Consider the following 19,373-nt stretch of genomic DNA (forward strand, 5'->3'; position numbering starts at 1 on the left):
TGTGAATGTATCATAACATTAGGATGTTAATAATTATGACCATAGACACTCGAGAAAAGTAAATACTGTAAATGTATTTATACCTTATGGGAACAGTCCCCTTCCCTCCAAAATTAAACACACAAATGTATTCAATTCAAATATATATATATATATATACACACAGCTGACTAATGTCATTTTATTAATAGATTGGTGTGCCAAGAGTGACATTAGTCTTCATGTAGACTGAGTTAAGCAAGAGTCTTGTGACAAATTATAATAGGACATTATGGCCATAAATCATAGTAATGGATACTTAAGTACATTTGAAGGCAAATACTTTTGTACTTTTACTCAAGTGAATGTTTAAAGGCGGCACTTTTACTTGAGTAATATTTTACCTTGTATCTTTACTTTAACTACATGGTATGTGTACTTCGTCCACCACTGGTTTTTAAAAGTAACTTCTCATTGTGATTTTTAAATTAAGCTCCTGATGCATCTGCCAATGAGACCTTGACCCAGGGCAATGCTACTTTGGTCCATGATGCTCCTGTAAGCAATTCCACCTTGCCTGAGGGTTCTGGCAATGGTAACTTTATCCAGAAATCGCTTGTGAGGGACTGGTAATGGTGACTTTACCAGATCAAGATCTATCAGTGGTGGTTTGAGCCAGGATTTTCCTTCTCAGTAGAATGAGATCCTACCAGCTCTTCAGCCATGAGTGTTCATTATAACTCTTTGGACAGGATGCTTAAGAGCCCTCTTCTGGTGCATCTTTACCCAGTGACCTCCGTATTCTGTGGCAGATTGTTGATTGTCTTAATAAACAATGGTTTCTCTAAAAGCTTGTTTTCCTCTTGCTTCTGATATAGTAACCTAAACCTGTTGGTGGTGGGTGCTCAACTTGGCTTTCAATTGATTAATCTGTCCTTAAACTTGACAACCCCCTTGTTTTGCAGCTCCTAACTATCCAACCCTGTTGTACTGCTTGCACAACTAGTGATCATTCAAAACTCAATTGAACCCCATTATTGATTGCTTTCAAGTGCAATCTGCCTTAAACTTTATGCATACAGATGCTACTTTGTCCATGATTTACACATGCAAATGCCTCCAGTTCTAACAGGTGCTTTAATTCTAGAAGGGAAGCCTTCGTGTATCCGACTGGTAGCTTTACACCCTTACTATTAACCCTCCTTGGTCTTATAGGTCATTGATAACTTCTTTACCAAGTTATCAGCCTGAAACATCATGACATCATCTGCCATGGAGGTATTCTGTACCTTAATGTTTTTGATTCACACAGCTATGAAAGTAGGTTATGCTTAAGGGTCAAATGGACCGTTCATCAATTTCAAGAGTTTATAATGCAGACTCAGTTTGCACAGTATCTACTTCTGTTCGTGTAGGTGCCTGACTGTTTCAGTGCCCCAGAACAGAGTTTGAGACGGCCTTAAAAATGGCCCTGACCACTGAACTAGGGAGAAGATTGAGATGCACCCTATCTGAAAATCAGGGGATGCCCCAATGTGGTTTGTGTCTCCGCCCATAGACATTCAGTCTTTTGGGAAGCCTGCCCTTGCCCCATGTTTTGTAGAATATCTCCGTCTCTGAATCAACTACAAATGTGATCTTGGTGTCAGTTGAAATCGAACAACATCAGGTTTTTGATTAATAGCATGTTATCAATATTCAGGAATGCATTCAAACAATGATTAGTCGATAATAGTTGCTAATCTGTTTAGTGAAGTATATACTGATTAATGGTCTTTGATGTATACAGTAAAATCTGACTTGATGAACCTTCACTTGCGTTTGCCTGACAGTAAGTAAATCACGTGACTGGTTATTGAAGATGGCATGAGTTTGTACAGTGCGCTCATGCCCAAGGTATGCAGGTCAGTATGCCAGTGTTGATCCTGCACCTGGATTTGTTTACTCTGGATGTGCATGTCACCTGGGGCCTGTTTCAGAAAGGAGGTTAAGTGAAATCTTGCAGTATGTTAACCCTGAAATGAGGGAAACTCTGGGTTTTCTGTTTCAGAATGGGAGGTATGTCAAACCCAAGAAAGCAGAGTAAGTCAAGCCCGTTTCAAAAGAGAGGTAACTTGTACTCGGAGTCAGTTACCATAGTAACCTACTCTGTGAACCTAACCTGGTCGGGAGCAGGTTTTCTTTGGTAAACCCAGAGTTTCTTTCGGTCTCCAACCCTTTTTTAAAGAGGAAGCGGTGTTTTAACAGCTCATTCTTTCGGTACATGATTCATTCAGTGCGCACATTTCCGTCACGCAGAGAGCATCAAAGTGAATGAAATGGCATGTCCTTTTATGGATGATCCTGTAGATGAAGAGGCTGCATTAATTCGTAGGGAGTTACATTTACGTCGGGAGAGGATTTTGAGGCCCAGAGTGGATTTTTTTGTTGCATCCTTATGCATTTTTATTTGAGCGGTACCGTTTTTCTTTACAGTCAATTAGATTCATCCATCATTACATCAGTAACGTCAGCCATTGTGGCCGTGCTCTTACATCCGAGCAGATTCTTTGCGTTGCTTTACGTTTCTTTGCAAATGGTAGTTTTCTGTATAACATTGGGGATGCAGTACACATTAGTAAGGCTGCTGTATGCAGAGCGGTAAGGAAAGTGTGCCTCGCTCTTAAGCGCTTTCTGGGAATTTTTGTGTTTCCTGGGCACAAACCCGTGAGAGCCATCAAAGAGGAGTTTCACAGGATTGCAGGTCAGTGCATAGGCGGAGGGTGAACCAACTCCAGGGCAAGGCTAAGATGTGCGCTTCCCCTTGATGCATTTAAATCGATTTTTGTAGGTTTTAATCAACGTGTCGCCTAGCAACAACTTAAACGTCCCAGTATAAACGCTCCCGTTAACTAATTTGTTATTAACGCAACTACGTTTATAAACTGTTAGCAAAATGTTAGAGCCAACTTGAAGAGTTTTTCGAAGTTTGGATAAAATCCAGTCGAGAGTGCCACCTTAACGAAGCCAGGAGATGTGTGACGTGAGTTCAGTTTCAGTAAATTCATCTCGGTACATGCCAATTTAGGGTTGAGAGAGGGTGGTCGCATATTTATTTAAAAGAAACTGCGCGCCTTCTGGGTCACGTTTTAGCACTGCATCCACACTCTTTGCTATTCCCATGGTCTGGGTGGAAAACCGGGACTGACACTCACCCATCAGGGTATCCAAAACAGGAAAATAGAGCTGTTGGGCCCATTTCTCTTTCATGGTTTGTGTGTTTGTTTGGTATTCTCTTTGTCCAAGGGAACTTGTGACAACAGAGGAATCCAGTGTAGCAGTTCTTTTCACAGTTCGCTTCACAGTTCGCTTATGCGTGCAATCGCGTTCATCTTCACTGACTGAAATGTCAAGTGAATTACAGAATGCTTCAATCTCCATCCATACTTCGTCCCACTTTTCAGTGGTCCTCATGTTCTCAAGGCCGTTTATTGTAGATTCCATGACACTTGAGGCCTGAGACAGTGTCGTCTTTTTCTTTTGTAGTGCCTTGTGTGCAACATGGATCATACTGAAAACATGGTAAAACGCCAACAGACACACACCGAACGTGGCCTTCTTGAGATGGCTTAAGAGACCGGATGCCTCAACAAACCTACGATAAGGGGGAACAGAGAGCTTGGAAAGAGTGGAGAGCAGGGCTCTTACTGAAGTCTTGACAGCTGCTATGTTTTTCTATCGACACGCCCATCTCGTGTCGCTGAGTGCTGTCAGTTCGGCTTTAACCCCGAGCTCCTTTTGGTGCTGCTGGTATGCATGGTGTGTGCCTGGTTGTGAGGAAAAATACATACAGACTCTCGAGGATTTGAAAAAACGTAGATGCTGTACGATTTACCTTGCATGCATCGACCAAAACCAAATTCAACTTGTGGGCCATACAGTGAATGTACACCGCAGATGGATGGTCTTGACTGAGTTTCTGCTGAACTCAGTTTACGTGACCGGACATGACAACCGCTCTGTCATAACTTTGTGCAACAATGGGTAAAGTGTAGATTCCACACGCATCCAGAAAGTGTTTTATGTGTCCATAAATTCCAGAAGCATCAACTCTTTCAGAACAGTCAACAAATCCTAGAAATCTTTCCTTTATCTCCAGCTTCTCTGTGTACCTCACACACACACGGCCATTTGTTCCTCTTTAAAACTCCGTGCTTCGTCCACTAGAACAGTAAAAAAAACATTGTTTTCGATGACGCGGATTTTGTTTTTGACTGAACCAGAAGCAATTTCTAAAATTTCATTTTGTGTGTCAGGGCTCGTTAGATTAAACGGGGCCTTTAATTGAGCACAGAAAGCGTCGTCACGTCTGGCGTACCAGTCTCACAGCTCCAAAAAGTTCCCACGATTTGCAGAAGTTTCTCTCTCGTCGTGCCCTCTCAGTGCAAGTCCTTGTTTTCCTATATAGAGCAATATGTCAACAATGGATGCTGCATATTCCCTATTGCTCTGCACTGAGGTCCTGTGAGATTCACTTAACTGCAGCGATGGAACCAGTAGCTTTGGTTTGCTCAAAGCAGTGCCACTGATCACTGCACTGACGATGTGGTGCTCCGTCTGCGTGTTTCTGTAACTTTGCTAATATATTCTTCCAGTCACATACTCCATTTGCAATAAAAGCAGGATCTCTGTATGCACCACTAGAACTGCACTGAAACAATCTACATGGGAAGCAGAAAATCGCGTCTGCCTCTTTGCTGTATTCAATGAATGAATATGCCTTATAGTAATCGGACGAAAATGACCGGTTCTGCTTACCGAACAATGTTTTGGGGTATTCGGGCGAGTAGGGTTGTGATGGTCCAGTTTCCTTTGTGCCCAAATCCACAGGTGTGCTGCTTTTATTGGTAACACAGTCAAAGATCCGTTCACAAGGCCTGATGCAGCCAGACTCACCGGCTGTATCTGTTGATATCTGTGAAGATGAGCTTTCTTCTATGTTTTTGTTAGATATTTGCACACTTGAATTGGATTGGTAAGGGCTGTTGTTTAGATCGTTGCAGCTTAAAGTCGTCATCTTGAAAAATGTTCTTATGTCCATTGTCAACTAAATTGGATGCCAGCTCAAAATTAGCCTATAGCCTAAATCACACTTTTTTTTTTTTTTTTCTTTAAAGCATAAACCCGCGGTTTTAGGCGAGTGCGGTTATGGGTGTCATTAACTTTTTTTTAAATGAATGAATTTGTATTTAAAGTGATCACAATTTAATAAACATTGTAATTTATGAATTATATTGCTTTCATTTATTTAATTGTTTATCGAAAGAAAAAAATCCGGCATACATGAATTATCTCTGCGCGTGCGCACCGCATGCAATTTACGCTTTCCACAGACCACAGCTGAGCCAGCTCAGCCGCGCTTATCTGGTTTTGGAGTGCAGGAAACTGATCCTAGACCAGCAATTATGGGCAGCTTTTCTCTATAAAAGCAACTAGTAGTAGCAGGCAGTGTAAAAAAGGCCACTTATATTCAAGTGTCTTAGTTCCTTTTATGTCAAAATTGACGCATTAGTCGCAGCATCCATCCAGCGGGCCAATCAGCGCCGTGGAAAAGACGTGCAGGTCAGTGCTCCCGCCCACTGAATTGAGTCTGACCGAACGGGAAAGCGGACGGATGCAAGCTATACTGCTGCGTTTATATTTGCTAAAGTTGTGTGCGTGCCTGTAAAGTGAGTAGAAGCCTGTTTATACATTGTTCTATACTTAGTTTATGAGCGTTTGAATAGGCCCACATGTGTAAAAGTTAATGTATGTGAGTGACAATACGAAATAGCTCAAAGATGTTTGTGTGTGTATTTACATACACTTTTCCTCACGTATTACATTGTTATATTTAGAAGACGTAATCTATGTGCTTTTTAGTCATTATATGGTTTATTTAATATATATATCGCTCACTTCTAGATTTAAAGCACTCTTTGAGCGCATGCGCACTAATGTGCTAGACAGAGTGGCTCTATTTTCTTTCCTCAGCGCGCAAAGGTGTCGAATTTCAGCCGCTCAGTATTAATCATTTCTAGCAGTGCACTTTTCCATATAATGGCACATTTCTTCCTATTGCACTGTATTAATCATTGTAATTTAATATTCATTGTGGAGATTACTGTTACTATGTTTATTGTGGTGACTACTATTATTTGTTATTTGTACTTATCTGTTTTCTTATATTTATAGAAAAACCACACACACATGCAAAGTCGAATTTATTCAGTGTACTGAGTTGTGGTGACAATAAATGGGTTATTCCCGAATACCTGATCATCTCTGGTAAGTCTCTAACCGGACGCTCTGTAGTGGGTCTGTTATCAACCGTCAAAATCAGCTTCTATTAGCCAACATTTTTACAGGCAGGCTGCTTTTGAGGGATACATTTTCACTCTCGAATTGTATATTGCTAGTCTCAAGTCCGTGGCCAGGGGAAGGCTAAGCCTTCCCCAGCCTTACACACGCTCCGCATATGGGTCAGTGGTGTAGAAATCAGTTTAAATGAGGCTAACCTGATAAATGACGATCAGTTAAGAACATCTTTCTGCGACCCCTGGAAGTAACCTAATAATTAGAATTCCCCAATGTGGTTGGATGCATTGCTGGCACACATATTCCCATTATTGCACCTTCCGAAAATGTCAACAGGAGGTCCATCCACAATATTAATGTGCAGGTACACTGACAGACTACTGTTTCTAATGGTCAAAGACTACATCACAATACTGTAACATGTCTCATTCTTTGCACTGTCAAGACCATGTCTGATGCTGCACATATCATCACAAATGTGGAGGCCAAGTGGCCCGGCTCTGTGCATGACTCAACCCTGAGCAACAGGCTGTATAGGGGTAAGTAAATGTATGTCCTATACACTTATTTCAATGTATGCACTACACACTTACAGGGGCACTTCTATGCAGCACTAAAGCAATGTGAACTTTCTTACAGGAGAGATTGATGGCTTTCTGCTGGGAGATAGGGGTTACCCATGCCGACCAACACCAATTACCCCTTACCCAGAACCAGGCCCTCAGCAGCGCTTCAATGTGGCACACTGCCGGATGAGAGCCCGGGTGGAGCTGACCTTAGGCCTGTTGAAAGCACGTTTCCAGTGTCTGCGTTACCTCAGGGTAACTTCTGAAAGGGCCTGCGACATTATTGTGACATGTGGTGTTCTCCATAATATTGCCATAATTAGAGGGGAGCAACACCCTGCCCTACAAATACAAGACCGAGGAGGACCCCATCAACCCTGCAGATTTCCAGTGTCTTCTCAGATTAATACACATGATATCCTCCACCACAACCAACCACAAAATAAAAAAGAAATGAATAAACACAAAATCACAATTTATTTGGTGTTCTTTATTTCCTACAAATTCAAAAACAGTTAGATTTTAATAGTTTCAATACTTCCTAGAATTAACCTGTGACCATACACTCACCTCTAGCTTTAGTTTCAGAATCTCGATTTCCAGATCGGCCTTTTGGATCTGGCGATCCAAGTATATAATTCTTTGCTGTTTTTTTTTAATAAGATGAAGTCTATATAACTCCTTAACTGGCAACTGAAAATACAGTAGATTAGAGTTACATCATGTAGTTCTAAACAAATTCTACATAATTAAACTGTGGCATTTACTGAAAATCACTGAACTGTGTTCATCTGTGCACCAGAAGTCGATGGACCTTCCTCCTCCTGTTCTTCCACACTGCGGGGGGAGAGATGAGTATGTCAGTTTATACTTGGATAGAAACTTAGATTCTATAGGCTACTCCACATAAAAATGTGAAGAAATATGTAGACACATAATATTAACATTACCTCTGTAGGCCTCTCTGTGGCAGCAGAAACTGTTTCTTCATCCCCATCATCCTGTGAAGATGAGCATTTGGTTGAGTACACTTTATAATACTATTTGTCATAATTTCTGGTGTATCGAGTAGGCTACTTACAACTGCCTGGGGTTCTGTTGGGACAGGAGGCTCCAAAAGACATATATTTCCATCAGAATCTATTGGAACCAACAAAAAACCCAACCCAAAGTAAAATAAATGGAAATATCACAAATAGCCTATATAGAAAATAACACATAGGTAGACCTCTTACATTTTATGAAGGCACTTAAATCTTCAGGAGTGACTGACTCTGATGAAGTCCCTCCAGGAATTCCCTCAGGCATTGGCCTTCCAGAATTCAGGCTCAGGGCCATCTCTTCTGCATTTGTCAGAGGTGGTGGTGCAGGTCCTCCCCCTGTTTTACGAGCCTCTGCCTTCTTTCTGTTGGCTGAGTAGAAGTCAAATGAGAATGAACATTTAGACCAAATGTCACAAATGCTGCTGCACTGTTAGACACTGGATGCTATTTAGTTATTTAATATGTCAAATGTTTGTAAAGTCAGGTACCCTACACCTATGTTATGCTCAAGCCTTACCTGATTGAATTATGTTTTTATATTTTATTTTCAGCTGCTGCCACGTTCTTTTACAGTTTTTCTCTATTGTTTACACACAAATTCTGGTACTTGAGACACAATGACCACAACATGTAACTCATTCACCAACCCCCTGAACCAATTCTGCTAAACTACAAGCACAATTCCTGCTTTACACTTAAATTGCAGTTCTAAAACACACTTTTTTCAAAACACTACACACAATTCTCTGCTTTTGGCACAATTTTCATGCAGAAAATATCTTGTTTTCACAAGGAACACACTGCCATTCAAATATGCACACTGACTCATCACAAGGGCAAACACCCGTCACACAGTTTTACAATTAGCAATCAGAGCTTTAGCATAAAAGGGCAACAGGTGAGCTATTCAATGGAGCAATGGATGCCAACATTGGAAACAGAGGCAGAGCCAGAGAAGTGAGAGGAAGAGGACAGGGAGGATGAGGACGAGGAAGGCCAAGGACCGTAATCTGTAATGAGATCCGAGACACTTTGGTTGATCATGTGGTCAACCATGGTCTAACAATGAGGGAGGCTGGGCAAAGAGTACAGCCAAATCTGAGCAGGTACACTGTAGCATCCATAATCCGGACTTTCCGAAATGAGAATAGGTAAGAAATCTACTCTCACTAGAAAATTGCAGTACTGCATATCAATACAGTACTCAATGAGTACAGTAGTACAGTATTGCCTGTGGACCGTACAAATACTGTAAAGTATGTTTCAAGTATTTAGGAAACGTATACCTACTTTGTATTTACAGTATTTTACTATTTGTTTGGCAGAACTGAAAGATTACCAACACAAGGTGGTCGGGAACGTGTTCTGTCTCCTGAACAGGAAACTGAAATCATAAACATGGTCCTAGAAAACAATGCCATAACATTACAGCAAATACAAAGAAAAATAATAGAAAACAATGACATATTTCAAAATATTGATAGGGTAAGCTTATCAACACTGGACCGTGTCTTGCGCAGAAATCATCTCAGGATGAAGCAGGTCTACAGGGTGCCATTTGAACGCAATTCAGAAAGAGTCATAGAATTGCGATATAACTATGTGCAAGTGAGTCCCACAATTGATGCATACTCTCAACACTGTATACAGTAAATTATACATATTTCAATATTGTAATCATAATGATTGTGCTTCACAATAGTGACCACTCATGTCTATTTCTGATATTGTCATGAGTGTTTCAGAGAGTCCTTGAGCTAGAGGTGGCTGCAGTGGAGCACCAGTTCATCTTCATTGATGAGGTTGGGTTCAACCTCACAAAAAGACGAAAAAGACGAAAGAGGGGAAGGAATATCATCGGCCAGCGTGCCATTGTTGAAGTCCCTGGCCAGCGCGGAGGGAACATCACAATGTGTGCAGCGATTACCCACCACGGCGTCATCCATCACCATGCTACCCTTGGCCCCTACAACACCGCCCATCTGATCACATTCCTGGACACCCTACACAACACACTCATTCCACCAGATCAGGTAGATGGCCCAGAGCAGCTCAGGTACGTTGTCATTTGGGACAACATAAGTTTCCACAGGGCTGCTCTGGTTCGTAACTGGTTCACTGCCCACCCACGCTTTTTAGTTGTTTATCTCCCTCCATATTCTCCATTCCTCAATCCTATTGAGGAATTTCTTTCTGCCTGGAGATGGAAAGTGTGTGACCGAAATCCACAAACGCGTATACCTCTTCTCCAAGCTATGGCGGACGCATGTGGAGATATAGCAGCTGATGCTTTTCATGGCTGGAATCGCCATGCTAGGCGATATTTCCCCCGCTGCTTGGCCAGGGAAAACATTGCTTGTGATGTGGATGGGGTGCTGTGGCCAGACCGCAACAGAAGGGAGGATGCAGCATAGTTTTTTTTTACTGTAACTGTGTACAGTAAATTCTTCTGTTGTTTTGTATGTAGTGTATGTGCAACATTGTGTTGGTTGGGAATGGGATGTAAACTGTGTACATTGTTTTTGTGGGAAAAGTCATTATGATGAATGGAGAAGAAGTGTTTTCATTCATCATAGTGTTTTACATTGAGCACATCAGTGTTCAACTGGTTCTTATAAATGTCTATTCATATGATGGTTTGTGTGTGTCACTTGAAAACAAAATACCAGTTTGAGAAGAAATAACATTGTTTTGAATGTAAAGTTTCATTTTGCAGGAGAATTGAGGGGTTTTGCCCATTGTGTGTGTGTTTTTTGATTTCTGTGTAGAGTTCTGAGAATATGAGGCATTCTTTCAGAAAATGTGTGTAAACAATTGAGAAAAACTGTAATGCCTGCAGGATTGCACCTACATGAAAATTAGGTTTAATACATACTGTTCTTCAGTTTCACCTGTGATATTTTAACAGTTGGGTACTCTAAAATAGTTTTTAATTACTAACTACAAATGACATCTTCAACAGTGTAATTAGATTAATATAATAATTACTATCTCTAGAAAGTATTGGTCTACTTATTACTAATTACTTTCTAAATCCCATATCAACCTCAACCACTTGAACAATACAAGCAACTACACTTTTAATGCTTTCAAATAAACAATATACAATTGCATGAATTATGCTTGAATTGACCAAAGTGTGTAGAGGGAGAAGGTTACATTAAAAATATACCTTTTAAAATGTGATGTTAAATCCACTATTGTTTTATACAGAATTGGTTTATAGTCTATGCAGCATTTAATGCAATTACATCAGATTTTACTTTAAAATTACAGAAGAATTAAGAGTAACCCCTTTAAATAAATTACAGTAGTTAGATTTCTTAATAATTAATTACACCCAACACTTAATAACCATAATTAAAATGTAAACTCACGCATTGACTTGAGCAGCTTTTCTCCCAAGCTAACTCTCGGTCCTTCGCCGCTGTTGCCATGGTGACTCATAATATCTGCGCTCCATTGATAATGGCTTTTTATAGTTGCGGTGCACTCGCTTAACTCAGAGTCAGTCAACTTAGAGTTGATTGAACGAACTAATTTCAGCAGTTCTGTAACTGAAAACTCAGAGTTTCCCATCTCAGGGCAAGTCAACTCAGAGTTCAAGTTTTAACTCAGAGTTGGTTGAACCTCCTTTCTGAAACAGGCCCCAGGTTAGAGAAATGGGATAACAATAAGTGACACTTCAATTAAGGCTCTCATTAATTAGTGGTGATCTGGATGAGTTAACGAGGCATCCAGGTGATGCAAATATTTCTCTGTTGGGCTATAAAAGTCCTGGTTTGACTGAAACTTCAGTATAGCTGGATTGGTTTTCATAGTAGTTCATCTTGTGGTCAAACATGAGTGCTGTTGAAATTGCCATTGTTCTGGCTCTTTGTCATCAGTTGCTGTGGAATGGTGAGTTTATTTTTGTGTCTGAAGCAGTACCAGATCTCATTGTGTTCTACTAAACATGTGAAGAGCTGTTCTGCGTCCAGACGTCCAAACGTCTCAAAATCCAAGATGGCGGCGCGGTAGCACGCAGCGGCCACTCCGGATCCACAATGGTGCTATTTTTGTTAAAAAAGCCCGACTTTTGCAACACATGGACATCGGAGCAACCAGTGTTCGTGTCTACCATCGCCAGACACTACTCAAATATAAGACTCATGCAAAAACCAAGCTGCATGATGACCTGCAGGAGGCGCTACGCGTGCTCGGCTTGCTGCGGAGACCAGGCCTCCAGCCCTCGGCGTCGCCTGATGCCGGTGGCCGGGGAGAGGACGTCGTAGCGGTGTGCGAAAGCGAAGCGCGGAAAGAGGGCGGGGTCCATGCTAGGCTAAAAACAAACCCTAGCCGGCCGGCTCTCCCGTCTATCCTGCTCTCAAATGTTTGCTCCCTGGACAATAAACTGGACTATATCCGACTCCAGCAGGCTACGCAGCGTGAGTTTAGAGACTGCTGCGTCTTTGTTTTCACGGAGACGTGGCTCAGCGACAGAGTTCCGGATGCCGCCATTCAGCTAGACGGGCTCGCCTCGTTTCGTGCCGACAGAAATACAGCTCTCTGCGGTAAGACTCGCGGTGGTGGCTTGTGTGTTTACATCAACACGGAATGGTGCAAGAACTCTATGCTAGTCTCTAGTTACTGTTCATCGCTGTTGGAGCTTGTGACTGTTAGATGCAGACCTTTTTATCTACCACGGAATTCACCACTGTTTGCATAACCGGAGTTTACATTCCCCAGCTAACGCTAAGGAAGCGCTCTGTGAACTGTATGGGGCTATGAGCTGAACTGCAGAACGCTCACCCCGACGGACTGTTTATTGTCGCGGAGATTTCAACCATGCAAATCTCAAGACAGTGCTCCCTAAATTCCATCAGTATGTGGACTTTGCAACGAGAGGGGCTAACGGCTTGATCTTGTTTACACAAACATCCCAGGCGCGTGCCGGTGGAGCCCCGCCCCCACCTCGGCTACTCAGACCACATCTCTGTTATGTTAATTCCAGCATACAGACCGCTAGTCAGACGCACAAAACCGCTTCAGAAGCAGGTGAAAACCTGGCCAGCAGGAGCCATCTCTGCTCTTCAGGACTGTTTTGAGTGTACTGACTGGCACATGTTCAGGGAGGCTGCAACATATGGCGATTCTACCAACTTGGAGGAATACACAGCATCAGTGACCAGCTACATCAGCAAGTGCATTGATGATGTCACTTTCTCCAAGACCATCACCACACGCTCCAACCAGAAGCCGTGGATGACTGCGGAGGTGTGCACGCTGCTGAGGTCCCGAGACTCCGCCTTCAGAGCAGGCGATAAGGCAGCCCTAAGAACAGCTAGGGCCAAACTGTCACGGGCAATCAGAGAGGCAAAGCGCGCTACGCCCAGAGAATCCACAGTCACTTCCAGGACAGCGGTGACACGCGGCATGTGGCAGGGCATCCAGGCCATCACCAACTACAGGACAACATCAGTTGCCTGTGACAAAGATGCCTCCCTTCCAGATGCGCTGAACGACTTCTACGCTCGGTTTGAAGTGCAGAACGACGTGATGGCGAGGAAGTCCACCCCTCCTCCCAACGACCAGGTGCTCTGTCTTACCACGGCAGATGTGAGGAAAACTCTCACGTAGAGTCAACCCACGGAAGGCTGCTGGACCAGACAACATTCCTGGCAGAGTGCTCAGAGGATGTGCAGACCAGCTAGCAGATGTTCTTACCGACATCTTCAACATCTCTCTGAGCAGCGCCGTTGTTCCAACGTGCTTCAAGGCCACCACCATCATCCCCATGCCAAAGAAGTCTTCAGTGTCCTGCCTCAACGACTACCGTCCCGTCGCGACTTACACCCATCATCATGAAGTGCTTCGAGAGGCTCGTCATGAGGCAGATTAAGACCCAGCTGCCCCCTCACTAGACCCACTGCAGTTTGCGTATCGTTCAAACCGTTCAACGGACGATGCCATCACCACAACCCTCCATCTGGCCCTCACCCACCTAGACAATAAGGACTCATACGTTCGAATGCTGTTCATAGATTTCAGCTCAGCATTCAACACAATCATTCCCCAGCACCTGATTGGAAAGCTGAACCTGCTGGGCCTGGACACCTCCCTCTGCAACTGGATCCTGGACTTCCTGACTGGGAGACCTCAGTCAGTCCGGATCGGGAACAGCATCTCCACCACCACCACACTGAGCACTGGGGCCCCCAGGGCTGTGTGCTCAGTCCACTGCTGTTCACTCTGCTGACTCACGACTGTGCAGCAATGCACAGCTCGAATCACATCATCAAGTTCAGCCGATGACACGACCGTGGTGGGTCTCATCAGCAAGAACAACGAGTCAGCATACAGAGAGGAGGTGCAGCGGCTGACGAACTGGTGTAGAGCCAACAACCTGTCCCTGAATGTCGACAAAACAAAAGAGATGGTTGTTGACTTTAGGAGAGCACAAGGTGAACACACTCCGCTGAACATCGACAGCTCCTCTGTGGAGATCGTCAAGAGCACCAAATTTCTTGGTGTTCACCTGGCGGAGAACCTCACCTGGTCCCTCAACACCAGCTCTATCACCAAGAAAGCCCAGCAGCGGCTCTACTTTCTTCGAAGGCTGAGGAAAGCACATCTCCCAACCCCCATCCTCACTACATTCTATAGAGGGACTATTGAGAGCATCCTGAGCAGCTGCATCACTGCCTGGTTTGGGACTTGCACCGCTTCGGACCGCAAAGCCCTGCAGAGGATAGTGAGGACAGCTGAGAAGATCATTGGGGTCTCTCTTCCCTCCATCAAAGACATTTTCAAAAAACACTGTATCCATAAAGCAACCAGCATTGTGGACGACCCCACACACCCCTCACACAAACTCTTTACCCTCCTCCCGTCTGGCAAGAGGTACCGAAGCATTCGGGCCCTCACGGCCAGACTGTGTAACAGCTTCTTCCCCAAGCCATCAGGCTTCTCAATACTCAGAGACTGGTTTGACACACACGTGTCCTGAGTTGCACTTTAATAACTGTCACTTTATAACTGTCTGCTACCTCAATAACTGCTATGTGCATAGAACACTATCTCATAGTATGTTATGTTTACATCTTTAGAAACTGTCATCTTTTTGCACTACTGAGTACTGGTCGGCGCTGCACTGTCTATTGTCCTGTTCATTGTCAGTAATTTGTTGTACTGTCCTGTACTTTTTGCACATGTTTGCACGTGCACTTTATATAGGTATATATAGGTATTGTATATAGGTATTTTATTTCGTTGTGTAGTCTCATGTGGTCCTATGTTGGTCCTTTGTTGTTTTTATGTAGCACCATGGTCCTGGAGGAACGTTGTCTCGTTTTGCTGTGTACTGTACTAACTGTATATGGTTGAAACGACAATAAAAACCACTTGACTTGACTTGCATTTAAATCACAAATGTGTACAAGACATCGGAGTCTTTTGACTTCCAAGAGGAAGTGTATTGCAGATGAGCAAACCATGTAAACCCAAACCTCTCCAGATGTAAACATGCACATCAAATGGACATCTGGGTGACTTAATGTGTGCTATCAGGGAGTAATATTGAAACTGATTCTGTTATGCCACATTTGTGTTTACAAGCTTCTGTGTTTTCTCAGCTCTTGGTTCTTCAGTTGAACATGGTTCTTCTATTGACTCATCCTGGAGTGCTGTTAGGCGAGTTGTCAGAGAAGATAAAGGTGTGTATTTGTTCCTTCCATCTGATGTGCTGGGTTTAATTTTCCCCTACAGTCAGTAACTCCCAGGATAAAGATTACGCTGTTTTATTTGCATCAGCCGTGTTTTCAAAAGTAACTTCTCATTGTGATTTTTAAATTAAGCTTCTGATGCATCTGCCAATGAGACCTTGACCCAGGGCAATGCCACCTTGGTCCATGATGCTCCTGATGGCAATGCTACCCTGACCCAGTATGCTTCTGAAAACAATGCCACCTTGGTCCATGATGCTCCTGAGGGCAACGCTACCCTGACCCAGTATGCTTCTGAAAACAACGCCACCTTGGTCCATGATGCTCCTGATGGTAATGCTACCCTGACCCAGTATGCTTCTGAAAACAATGCCACCTTGGTCCATGATGCTCCTGAGGGCAACGCTACCCTGACCCAGTATGCTTCTGAAAACAATGCCACCTTGGTCCATGATGCTCCTGATGGTAATGCTACCCTGACCCAGTATGCTTCTGAAAACAACGCCACCTTGGTCCATGATGCTCCTGAGGGCAACGCTACCCTGACCCAGTATGCTTCTGAAAACAATGCCACCTTGGTCCATGATGCTCCTGATGGCAATGCTACCCTGACCCAGTATGCTTCTGAAAACAACGCCACCTTGGTCCATGATGCTCCTGATGGCAATGCTACCCTGACCCAGTATGCTTCTGAAAACAATGCCACCTTGGTTGACGCTCCTGAAGGCAGAGCTTGGTGGGCCTGGTAATGGTGACTTAACCCAGACCAATTCTACAGCATCTGTCAGTGGTGGTTTGAGGCAGGACACATTCTGCAACTGATCTGTAGATTCTTGTTTAATAAACCATGATTGCTCCAAGCTTGTGTTCCTCTTGCTTCTGGTAAATTAAACTTGTGGCACAGGTGTTTGTGGTGGGTGTTCAACTTGTACTTTCAACTTTATCATCTGTCCCTTAAAACTGACCCCCCACTTTTTGGGGTTGAGTATTATGGCCCTTAACCACTATCCAAACCCATTGTACTGCTTGCTTCATTGACTAGTGTAACCATTCAAACATCTCAATTGAACCCCATTATGATAGCAATCTGTCTCAACTTAATGAATACAGATGCAACTTTGTCCATGATTTACTCTGTCGGGCAAATGCCTCCAGTTCTAACCGGCTCTTCTAGAAGGGAAGCCTCTTTGTGTAACTGAAGGGTGTTTTACACTCTTACTATTAACCCTCCCTTGGTTTTCAGCCTGAAACATCTGCCACAGAGATGTGAACCTTAATGTGTTTGTATTCACACTGCTATGAAAGTAGGTTGTGCTTAGGGGTCCAATGGACAGTTCAATTTCAATAGTTTATAATGCCGGCTCTGTTTGCACGGTTTCTACTTTGTCTTGTGTAGGTGCCAGTTACATTAGCCCTGTGTCTCTGGATAATTCATCTAATCTTGAATTGGGTAATATTTAAATCCATTTGTCATTTGATCTATAAGGCACTTATTCTGAATTTAGAATGTAAAGTATTAAATTAAAGGCTAATGCTAGGTCTTGTATAATGTCATTTCAAGCTTTGTTACTGGATTATAACTGTGTTTACATTAATGACCGGCCCAGATTCATTATCTAGTGTTCTTAGAACTTTTAGTATTCCACTTGTATAGGACAAAGTGCCATCACTTCACCTGCCCTTGTTCATAGACCTATTGATAAACCGAACAATAATGTGAGTAGAGAATGTTTCCAGAGTCGACACTTACATTCACTGTATGGAAAAAGATGCACTGAAAGTGAATGGTGACTGAGACTAACATACTGCATGACCTTATATCATGTTCCACAGATGATACCCTGATAGCAAACTTAATGTCTGGGAAGATTGTTGGGATTTGGAAACGAGTGATTTTTAAAATGCATAATTACTCAACAGCTATAGCCTTTGTGCATGGGCTTTTGCAGAAGTCCATCGGGCTGGAAAACCAGTATTGACTAGGATAATTAACTGTATGTGGCACTTTTAAATGATCTAGAACCCTCACAAGGCTTTTGATTGCTGATGCACATTGTTCAGAAAGACAAGAAGTCCTCTGACAGGAATCATGGAATAAGTTTCCACTGTTATGCCGACGATACACAACTTTATATTTCTTCTAAAACCAACCAAAATTCACAAGTCTCCAAATTAGCAGAATGTATCAATGAAATCAAAGATTGGATGGACAGAAATGTCCTTCAACTCAATTCCAACAAAACAGAGGTACTAATGATTAAAAATAAGCCACTAAAATAAAACTCAACTCTCGATGGATGTACTGTTACACCGTCTCCTACAGTGAAGAACTTGGGTGTTATATTTTATACCAATCTGTCCTTTGAAAATCTAATTATCAATGTTTGTAGAACTGCATTCTTCCACCTCAGAAATATTGCCGGCCAGATCCAGCTGCATTCCTGTTTGGTGTCAGACTCCACTGCTACATTTCTCTGAGTGATGAAGACTAACTGTAGCCTGTGCCAGCCAGACATCACTTCAGTCTATCTTCAGTCTAGCTTGTTTTATGCAACAGGCTTTCTATGGCATCTTTAGCTAGTCAAACTACTTGTTAGATGCAGTCTTAAGTTAATGGCTATGTTTATGCAACTGACCCCAGATACTTCATATTCCTGAACCTTGGATTTAGGATAGACCCCACCGAACATCACCGAAATGACCTGCCGGTTGAACTGCGATGCACCTCATTGTTCTCTGCCTGCATCATCTTTATCTATTGATGGACTACACTGTTGATATGAAATACATGGACTATCAATTAATTGCCAACAAAAGCCTTCATCAGCCAATTAACAAGAACAATTGCATCTATGTGAACTTCTGCAGTTAATCCAGGATACAATTCATGAGCATTGAGAACATAGACAGAGAATACACACATGCTCCACAGGAAACAAATCAACATAAATAAAGTCATATACATGAGCTGTTAACTGTGGGTCATCATCATATTTCTATCAGTTCTGGGGTGTATTCCAGAAAGCAAGGTTAACTTACCGTCAGATAAACCTTAAACTCTTGGTTGATTAACCCCAAACTTGCTTACTCTAGGTATGTCGGTTCCAAAACACCTGTGAGGAGTTAGTTTAATCAACCTACTGCTAATAACCTCGAGTTAATGCGCGCACACGTCGAACATATAAAGGCATTTTCAATGGAACGCCGAATTCAGGAGTCACCATGGAAACTAAGGGTAAAAAGTTACGTGCCGCGTACTTCTCTGAAGCAGAGTTAAAAGTTTTAATGTTGGCTTATGAGGAGTTCAAGCCCATTATAATGAAAAAAAGCAATACAGCTGCATATGCGAGTGAAAGACAATTGGCTTGGCAAAAAATAACTGACAGAGTAAATGCATACTTTTTTTTTTTTTAAATTACATTTTAAATATGTTTGCCTTTCTTTTGTTAATTTGCAAAGTTGAACAATTGTCTTTTTGAGCATGTGGCATGACTCGACAAGCATTTACTTTTCTCTACATCAGTTTCTTAAGAATACAGTGCAATGTATATTGACAAGAAATATTTAGGCCTCTTGTTTTATAAGGTGTAATCCTTCTGGAGCCAAAAGAACTCTTTCCCAAGTCAAAATGAAACACAAAAACATTCTCCAAAAAGGTAACATTTTATTTTAACTGTTGTAAGATCAATGTCTTAAGTTACTTTTACAGTATTCTTCCTATATAGCTAATAGAAAGAAGGCTGAGG

At 42.5% G+C, this 19,373-nt stretch overlaps 1 protein-coding gene across 1 annotated transcript; it reads left to right on the forward strand.

Annotated features, from left to right (window-relative positions):
- The first annotated feature begins 5,620 nt into the window (after positions 1-5,620).
- LOC127625534 (putative nuclease HARBI1) lies at positions 5,621-7,400 on the forward strand. The gene is made up of 2 exons (XM_052100851.1): positions 5,621-6,854; positions 6,955-7,400. Exons 1-2 carry the CDS (start codon positions 6,764-6,766, stop codon positions 7,398-7,400), a joined length of 537 nt encoding a protein of 178 aa, XP_051956811.1. The 5' UTR covers positions 5,621-6,763.
- The last annotated feature ends 11,973 nt before the right edge of the window (positions 7,401-19,373 follow it).

This window comes from Xyrauchen texanus, chromosome 31, assembly GCF_025860055.1.
Source record: "Xyrauchen texanus isolate HMW12.3.18 chromosome 31, RBS_HiC_50CHRs, whole genome shotgun sequence".
Taxonomy (NCBI): Eukaryota; Metazoa; Chordata; class Actinopteri; order Cypriniformes; family Catostomidae; genus Xyrauchen; species Xyrauchen texanus.